General features: G+C 32.3%; 1 protein-coding gene across 1 annotated transcript; it reads left to right on the forward strand.

Annotated features, from left to right (window-relative positions):
• The first annotated feature begins 2 nt into the window (after positions 1-2).
• Positions 3-9793, forward strand: LOC148614217 (nucleoporin Nup43-like). The gene is made up of 8 exons (XM_088588143.1): positions 3-156; positions 1613-1738; positions 3064-3141; positions 3776-3938; positions 6040-6175; positions 6837-6988; positions 8217-8351; positions 9237-9793. Exons 1-8 carry the CDS (start codon positions 37-39, stop codon positions 9431-9433), a joined length of 1107 nt encoding a protein of 368 aa, XP_088444269.1. The 5' UTR covers positions 3-36; the 3' UTR covers positions 9434-9793.
• The last annotated feature ends 512 nt before the right edge of the window (positions 9794-10305 follow it).

Below are 10305 nucleotides of genomic sequence, written 5' to 3' on the forward strand. Positions count from 1 at the left end.
GGAAAAGCTACGGACTCATTCCCGCCTTTTACAAAAATGGCTGACATTGGAGCAAAATCTGTTTCTCAAAAGATAAACAAATTACGTTGGAAAAATTTCGTGAACAATACTTTAGATGGTCCAGATACATTTGTGACAGGAAGTTGGGACGATGAGGTTTTTTTGTTTTGATAAACTGAAATCACCGCAGGCCTAAATATAAAAAAAAACCGTACCGTTTTTCTATGAATAATCTGATTTTTATACATGATTTATTTAGTTCACTTTTAGTTTAGAGACAGGCATTCAAGGTTCCCATAAGTATGTTTATACTCAGTACATGTTACACGGTTATATTTAGTTTCCAGTAACTTGAAGTGATAGACTTTGTCTTAGATAGTGTTACTATTCGCCATGCATTCAATTTTTTGTATCATTTGATGTATGAGACTGAAAGTACAAAAATGTACATGCACACTAGGTGTAATGCAGAATGTGGGAAAGTCACATAAAAATGTAACTGTCAATATAATATTTTTGGTTTTTAAGAAAAATAACCACATTGACATAGTCTTTTTAAATTTAGGGTAAATATTTAAAATATCACACAAGAGCTCACAAAATTACACTGTCCCTACAGAGGATCAGACCCTAGACCACTCGTTGACAGGCCAGTGACAGTTCAGCTAAAGAACTAATTTTTTAGCTAACTGACGATAATAGCTATTACCTACATGTACAGCAACATAGTTTGATCAGCCTGCCCCACTAACCCATTACACAACTACACTACTGTCAACGCCTATTTTAATTTCTCCACTCTCAATAGTGAAGCAATGGAGAACATGAGTGACTGCACTGTGAAGAGACGAGAAATCAAAATTTTGGTTGTTGGTAGTGTAGTTCAAACAGCTATCCACACCCCATGGTTTTAGTTTAGGGCACCCAATTTAATGGAAGAGCATAATTTAATCACAAAGTTACATATATACCGTTCAAACTCGATGATTGGCCAGAACCATTCAGTTATTTTAAAGTTTTTTTTTAACTTTTTAGCTGAATTTTATCACTGGACTGTCACCCAGCAGTCAAGGGTTCAATTCTTATGGTGATGGTATTGCTTTGTTACGTAAAATATGCTCTCCTGTTACAAAATCTTGACATATATGTCACACTGGGTTTGCAGGCATATTTGGTGTCATACCTATGGAAAATTTATGCACTATTTTTAAGAGTTTGTTAGTGCTGTTAAAGTATACATACCATTTAATCATAAATGCCAATTTTGTAAATATGAAAAGTGAGCATAAAAATTAAAGTGTTAAAAAGTTTCTTTCAACATGTGGTGAAATATCAAATTTATCTTAGAATTTTTTTAATCACTAGCATCCATGGCTCAGTTCAAAACTTTACTCAGGAAAACTTTTATAGGTTGCTCTAGGCTTACCCAGTGGATAACTTGTATAGATCGCAGTTAAGACTTATCCACTGGATAACTTACATAGATGACACTAAACTTATCCAGTGGGTCCATTTTATCCAGCAGATATTCTTTGGAACTTGTTTGATAAGTGCAACTACTTAGACAACAATAATAATGTTTAATAAATGTATATATGGTTTCTTATTCTAGATGAACAAAGTGTCTCTGTGGAGATTTGATCAGACACAGATTTTAGAAGGACCTGAAAAAGAAGGACTTAGAGAACCTGTTCTGGTTTGTGATGCTCCACATTCTGGCAACGTTACTGGTTTAGAAGTAAGTTTATAAAATATCAGACTTCATGAATTTTATCATTGTTTGCATTTCTTCTTAATCACTTTTATTTTGCCTTTTCTAGTAAGAGTATGAAAATGATTAAATGAAGCTGTGCCATGTGTGAATGCGGGACATCTCGGCCCACAGACATCTCAAATCTTGATCACTCGGCCTATTGTCCAGACTACTTGACCTGTGAATAAAATTTTCTAGAACTTGTTTTAACTCACTTATTAGTCAAATTCTCAATCCTATCATTAATATTTTACCTTTTATAAACAGGAAATGAAGATCAGTGATTGTCCCCCGCCACAACGCGGAGCAGGGACATAGAAATGCTGGTGTCCGTCAGTGCGTCCGAAGCTTGTGGACGCAACTCCTCAGAAACTGCTGAACAAAATTTGACCGAATTTTGTAGGATTGTTTGTCACCATATGTAGTTGATCATATTTAACCGCTTAATCGTCAATTTTTATGGGAGATACGGGACTGCGTTCATTTTTCATGTTCTTTTTTTTGCAGATTTTTTTTTTGTTGTATGAAGAATTCTTACCTAACTTAATTTGATTCATTAAGATACATTAACCTTGAATTGCCACATGGACTTATGAAAGCACATAAGTTTTGAATCTGCTATTTATACAAGTGTCAAACATTTGTAATTCAACTCTTTATACAGCGGCGGGGGACATATGGCTACACGTAGCATTCTTGTTTTAACCAAGTAATATTGGTGGTAAAATTCAAATTGATTTTATTTTCTTAAGCTGATGTTGGTTTTATTTAAGTATTATTATAATGTATGATAAATACTCTGTTAATATAGTTTTTTAAATTTAAATGCACATTAACTTTTGGATAGATTTAAAATTGGATAAAAAGGTGAAATTGAACAAAATTTGTAAATGTGTGTTAGATGGATCAGTAGTATTGATTGACTTTCAGTTTATCCATATTAAAAAATGAAGTTCTTAATAGTATTTAAAATGTAATGTATGATCATAGTTTTAATTAACATCATATAATCTTTGAAATTTTGTTCATACTACAATTTTCACAAGAATAAAAACCACCAGTGCTATCAGCACTTTGATCATAAATATCTTTGCAATCAGTTTAAGTGATGAAATGGGAATCTTAGGATATCACAGACAGTCATTGTAGATTTTGTAAAAAAAACCTTTAGGGTAAGCACAGACAATTTGGGTTCAGTGTTCTTGTATTTGATTTTGCTGCATATTTCTGTCCAGTGATGCTGTGCATCCATTGGTTTTATCCTTTTGTGACATTGTTGTAATTGTATACTTTTAAACTTTTTTTTGCAGTTTGTTTCTGGAGAACATATTGTAGCATCTTCATCATCAGGAACGGTCACATTGTATAAACATCATACAAATTCACAGGTATGTAACATTTGAGATAAAAATACCATACAATTACAGGGTGTCAAATTAACTACTACTGTATTTATACAGTAGTTTAATATTGTCTTCTGTTTATACCTTTTTCATTTTGAGTAATCAGGTGCCAAGTTATAGAATACTTCCTACTATATCCACATTCAAGAGAAGACATAAAATGATACAATTTATCATCTTTTTCCTGTTATATTTGAGATTTTTCAGTATGAAATACAGTTGCTGGATGAAAACGTTGTATGAGTGTTGCTTGAAAATATTCAATTCATTTATACTTCAATTTTGCAAAAAAGTCAGAATTGCTGGGGGCACCCTCTGATCTGTCCCGTTTGTGTACAAATAAATTTGATATTTTCCAGCAATGTATATGTATTGTATATAAAATGTATCTCTTGTGATATTTATTGGATTGGAATTTCACAGCACAAAGTTATTCAGTATGATATAAAGAAGTGAAAATTTAGATTTTGATTAATCTAAATAATAAAATTTCAGGTTTTTACCATTTAAATTGAGGGAGACATATGGTTTAACAAGCTCTAATTCATCATAATTTTATCTTCTCCATTTAACATGTATAATGGGTTATGAATGTTTAACCCAGAGACGTATTTTGTAGACATTAGGTTATATACATCAATGGGAGAGATTGCATCATCATTTTCACCAGCCATGTCCTTGTACTTGCCTTGCAGTAAGAGATGACATCATAGTTACTGCCGGAGAGGATGGCAGGATAAATGCCCTCAATGCTTTACATAAAGATCCCATTAGAACGTTAGGTTTGTTCAGTTAAAAAAGGCTTTTCTTGTGATTCTATGGATTTCTTTTATTATAATATGTATTACTGAGTAGTGGGAAATTTGTCGTTAGATCCTCATTTTGGTTTTATTTGTGAGGAGCAGGGAGTCACAGAAATAAAAGCTTGCAAAATATAAGACCTTATCTATGGATGTGAAAAAATGAAGACTGTGAACCAATTTAATACCCTATTCAATTTCATAGAGCAAATTGGGAAATTTGGCACCAGTGAAAATTACCTGCTGTACAGAAATATGTTTATACAGTCGACTCCACTTAATCGCATATCGCTTTATTGCATATTTCGGTTATTAGCATAATTTTCTCCTGCACAAAACCATTTCCTATTATTCTATTAGGGAAAAAAATCGCTTATTTGCATAGGCCTTGCAGGTGCATTTTGGTGTATTGCATAGAGAATTTTGCCTCATCCAGGTAAAGACAGGTTTTCCCAAATTCTATTTTAAGCCTTCGGGTCATAAATATGTCAATCATATTTATTGTTGTAAAAACTATATTATCATCAATCAGGAGGTGTTATTAATGGATTAAAAACATAATGGACATAGAAGACAATTTAAATGATTTCTAATTACATTAAAATAAACAAGCATATAGGTGAACAATGACTTTCGACAACATGCCAAACATCACCTTATGATGCAGCTTGGGGTTCGGCTTGGGATATTTTTTGTCCCTATTTAAATTCTTCCGACTACAAATGATTATCAATGTAAATTTAATTTTCTTTTATGAGCTGAACAGTTTTTAGTGAGCTTGGGTTACTAGGTATAAATATCAACTGAAAATTTAAAGTCATCATTCATTCAGTACAATGTCTAATGAAATTCAACTACCCTAAGGTGCCCCATACTATCCACACTTCATAGGAATATATCGAGGTCAATGACACGTATAATACACAACTATCAGTGTACAATGGTGATGAACAGAGGAATAAAAACACACAGACCATTTCAAAAGCCCACAAACTGCAAACATTGATGAATATTACACTGAATCCTGGCTGAAATATGAAATATTGGATTTTCTTTCATAGAAAGGTCAGGAAATTACTTGACTATTTATAGATGAGAAACATGTGGTTTTACTTATAAATACACACAATGTAAAGAAGGTCAATAAACAAGACAAACACAATATATATTATTATTTATTGATGAAAGAACAATACAATGAGAAGGTCTATAACAATTAAATACCAGATCAGAAATGTTGAACAGTGATATCCCTGGTTGATCCACAGTGTCGTCGTCTTACCTGAACTCACACTTCCGGTAAAATCGTAATTTTGGTTATAAGAATAGCCCGGTTATTTGCATAATTTTTACTGGCAAATAGGCTATGCAATTAAGCGGAATCCACTGTAATTGTATTATATTTCCTTAAATTTTTTCATGCCAGAGTTTTCATGTGAAGCCCATTACTATTCTGAATGTTATTAGCTAGGGTCATATATAGCCTTATTGGTCAAAGGTTGACGTCTACACACTATGACGTATGTAAAGCTAGGTCATATTGAATATCTGTTAAGGTCCTTTTCAAGTTAGGCCAAACAAACATATTTGTTTTAAGGTAACCCAATCTACCGTAGCACATTTTTTGGTACTTTTTTCATAAAGTGCTGCTTAGATATCATTTTTTAGCACTATTTAAGGAAAAAATCCTCCCATAATTGGCATATAAATTTATCTAAAAAATTTAAAAAATACCTACTAACCTACATGTACCCTATTTTTTTCATCCAATGCAACCTAAAACAAAAATTTTGTTTTGGCCTTATAAATTTGACCAGTCAAAGTTTTTGAAATCTTGAAATGAGGTTCATGAAACTGTACCATGGCATTAGGCATATGTGTACATGTACATGTTTCTTGTAGTACAATTATTATACATATATGCTGATGTCATGAATACTACGCATAATATTAATATTGTAGCAAGTAAAGAATTAGAAAATTTTCATGTCAAAAGTATCCAGTTGTCCATACATGCAAAATTAAATTTTTTTTTTCTTTATCACTTCACAAACCAAATATATGATATGAATTGTAATTGTAGATAAAGCTGATAGCTGTACTATAACAGGCATTACCTTCCTAAAACAGTTTGAATTCATCACAGTAAATAACACCGGCCAGCTAAAGACCTATGACATGAGGAGTAAGGCTGATGAGCCAGCTCAGACATTGTCTGTGTGAGTTTTCAGTTCTTGATTTTGAATTGTTTTCTTTCCAGATTCTGAATACTAGTTCATGTTATTATTTTGAAGGGAGAATATTTGTTTGATCAGTTTTGCCTCGGTGGTCTTTGGTAGCATGCTCGTCTTGATTGCCAGAGGTCATGGGTTCAATCCAATTCAATCACTCCAAAAACTCTAATATTTTTTGTCACTGTGTTATTTCCACTAAGCAAACTACATATAGGCAATGGAGTAATGGCTGGTTGGCTTGGAGTCTGAATAATGTGTCCTGTTTGAGGGAAATGCCTACCTGCTTGCTGTTGCTTCTTAGAGCTAGTACTAAAAGATTTTAGGCCTTCTTGTCCAACTAGTAATAAGCATTGTCTGTTGGATCTTGTCCTTAAATGCATTAGGTATCTGCCATTGTGAAAAACAATCAGTCTGTTTTTGTGTTACTTTTGTATGGAGTACTTACATTTTGCAGGTAGGGAACAATGTATTATAAAGTGTAATACTGAAATAGTCTTGTAGCTGCATGCATAAAATAGGGGGGGTGTTAATTGTATGATCAATTATTTTTTAAGGTACCATTATTTACACTCTTTTATTCTCTTAGAATAGAAAAAAATGCACTACAATATACAATATTATTTCAAAAATAACTTTTTGTTTACAGGACTGGAGACCTGACACCCTTACAGTGTGTAGATAAACATCCTAGTCAGGCACATATAGTAGCAACAGGGGGAGATGATGGCACACTTGGTCTGTGGGATTTACGACAAGAGAAATGTCCTGTCTCTCTACTTGAGGCTCACTCTAGTACAAGTAAGATATAAATTCAAAGTATTTTATAATGCCAGTCATGGGCCCATGTGGCAATAACAACATTTAGGATTCAATACCCATGTACACACACCAACACATTACACACATGCACACACAAACACATTACACATGTACGCACATCAACACATTACACACTAACTCACACCGTCACACATTAATAGTTGTTACACAGAGGTATACAACTAATACTTATTAAAGCATTCAAGTAAGTGGTTATAAACTGAACATACTGAATAAATAATTTATTCATGTGGTAGTACATTTACTCAAACTGTTAGACCAGTGGAGCATAGAGACTATCCAAATTGTGATCTAACAGAGGGTGGTGTTTATAATATAACAATATTGAGATCTATGTGATTTACAAAAGAAGTTGACAAAAGAATTACATACATGACATAGACACAGATCCACTTATAACTTTTAGAAACAAACTACATTAAAGCTGCATTGGCTGTCATTTTCATAAATTTTTGATTCTGTTGAAATATGCTTTAAATATGAATTATATCTACGAATTGTACTTTTCATGTATAATTTCATTTCATATCCACAAATAAAATGCATTAAATACATGAAATAGGTGTCTATATATTTATTGTCTTGCAAGACAAAAAAATCGACCTAGATAAATTCGTATGCATGTGACATCTGGTGACCTTAATCCATGCATGTGCTGTAAGGGTCACCTTTTTAATAACAAAGCAAAAGTGGTTATTCAACGGCAAGGTAGAACGAAGGATTCAAGCTGTGAAAGAAAAATAATCGAATATAACACAAGGATCCTTTTGAAATTTACGTATTGTGATATAATGTGGCACACATATAGTCATTGTCTGTTTGAAAACTAATCAAGAAATAGTTGAAATGAAATGAAAACAAGACACGTGCTTACCTGTGTATCTGTTATTGTTATTTTTTTACCAAGGTTAAAGTATTTTTAACCCAGGTTAATGTCCTATCGCAAACTTTTGAAGTAATGGCGAAAAATAATTAGATCAGAGCCATCAGTTTTCTCTGATTAGAAAAAACGTGGTTTTCACAATATTCTGTAGGTATTATTGACATTTATTGCTTCAATTGTGTTACTACAATCTTATTTCATTGAATCAGCAAAATTCAGTAGAATCAACACTGAACAAATTTGGCAGCTAATGCAGCTTTAAGAGACATTAACAAAAACTTTCATGTTCATATTTTTTTTCAGTGTGGGAGTTGAAATTTCACAGGACTAACCCAGAGCATTTATTTTCCTGTTCCGATGATGGGACAGTCTGGCATTGGGATGCTACACAAATTAATTCATTAGCCATGGGAACAGATAATCCTTATGCAATATCTGGTGAGTTCATTTTAGCTAGAGCTATGTCAATTTGAAAACCAGTTCTGTAGAAGAACATGATTATTGGTGCTGCTTTCATTGTTTGCAAACACAAAAAAAAGTCCTAAAGGTTGGTCTCACTCATGAAGCAATGAAAAGAAAAAAATGATATAAACAGATATAGTACTAAGGTCCATTTACAAGCTTTGCCATTTTGTAAATCATGTTATTTGAGATTTGGTGAAAGTCCTAATCAAGTTTATATATGGTGTCAAAAGGTCTGTTTTTTGTATATATGTACTGTTTGCTAAATTTTGATGAATATGATGATTATCTTGCCTGGGTTCCATAAACAGTCTTAAATTGAGAATCTTCTCAAATTCTGAATTTTTTACCCTGATCTTCATTTTCAAGCCATGTGATTGTTCAAAATTTATTTGAGTTCAGAAAATAACTAAGGAAAATCTCCGTTTGATTTTTTTTTTATAGAACATTGAGTGGGTTTTTAAATGGCAAATTCCCACGCTTGTATAATATATATATTTTTTTTATATTTGGTAAGCATTTTAGAGCTCTATACATTGTGTAACTTTCTGAGACATTAACAACTTTTTTTTTATCATTTTGCATTATACTTATGTCATGAAATTACTCCAAGTAAAGTTTGTCCATATGTCTGTCTAAATATCTTGTGAGACTAACTTTTCCTAAACTGTTCAAGGATTTTGATAAATTTTGTTAGACTTTTAATTTTGATCAGATGAAGTTGAGGGGGAGATAATCCAACTTAAAGTTTCAATATTATTTTCATCCACTTGTAAGGGTATTCTTTTTGGGCTTGCTCGAAGTATTTCCTACTCATTCTTTTGATAAGAACTTATGCTGTTATGCTATTTTAAATTTCAGATGCAGATTCAAGATATCCGAAGATGCCAAGAAACCCATGGCTGGCTACAGACATTGCCAAAAGTAAAATGGAAATCACATCACTATTGTCAGAACCATCTCTCCCTATCAACACATTGGACATAGTTAACCAAACATTATTATGTGGTAGTGATGCTGAGACTATATACACTGTCAATTTACAAGCACTCAGATGATAAATATGCTAATTTAAGCTGGAAATATTGAAATTATGGAATAAGTCTACATTTATTTCTACAATAGTCTGAATATACTGTTAAATAGTGAAAATAGGATATCTTAAGGGGTTGTTTTTTTTTTTTTTAATGAATAAAAGACAGCTCTGGGTTCCAAAATTTACTAATTCACAAATGTTGATCATTGTTATCTTGTGTACTGCTTTTGTTTGCAGTTACAAATAGACATCAGAATATGTTAAAACAATCACCAGCAGCTATAGGACTGAGAAAATACACATTTATTTCTTGTATTGTACAGGATTTTCTATTGTTGTAAACAATTAAGAATATGAATCTGAATAAAAATATTAGAGATGACTTTGTTTCTGTCAGATTGGTCAAAAATAAAAGTTGACATAGGAATAAGTTGTTTTGAGTAAAGATAAGGTGTTCATTTCATTTTGTGTTTGTGTTTCACACACATTTTTTGTTACTTTTACCTTAGAAAGCACAATTTAGATTATTTAAGTACCAGTCCGTATAAAATTCAGATACTACCAATGGTAAAGTGATTCATGGTCAAGAAAAACCCACCAAACAAACAATGCTTTTTTAGTCTACATATTCTATGCTTTCACTAAGTAACAATCTTTTCTGCATTCAGATTTGCACGTTTTAGAAAATCATGCATTAGTCTCCCACTAAAAGCAACCAAATGAAGCCAAATCAAGAACAATAACTCTTGCAGAGTGCAAATTTCATGTACAATTTATATAATTTTTATCTCAAAAGCGCAACAACTAAATGAAAAACTAAGACTGGTTACATGATCAGTTACAGTGTCTGAACAAGAAATAAAACTGAATTTTGGTGTGTTTTTGATATGCACA

The sequence above is a fragment of the Perna viridis genome, chromosome 6, assembly GCF_037379345.1.
Source record: "Perna viridis isolate PV_CMFRI_1.1 ecotype Kerala chromosome 6, ASM3737934v1, whole genome shotgun sequence".
Lineage (NCBI taxonomy): Eukaryota > Metazoa > Mollusca > Bivalvia > Mytilida > Mytilidae > Perna > Perna viridis.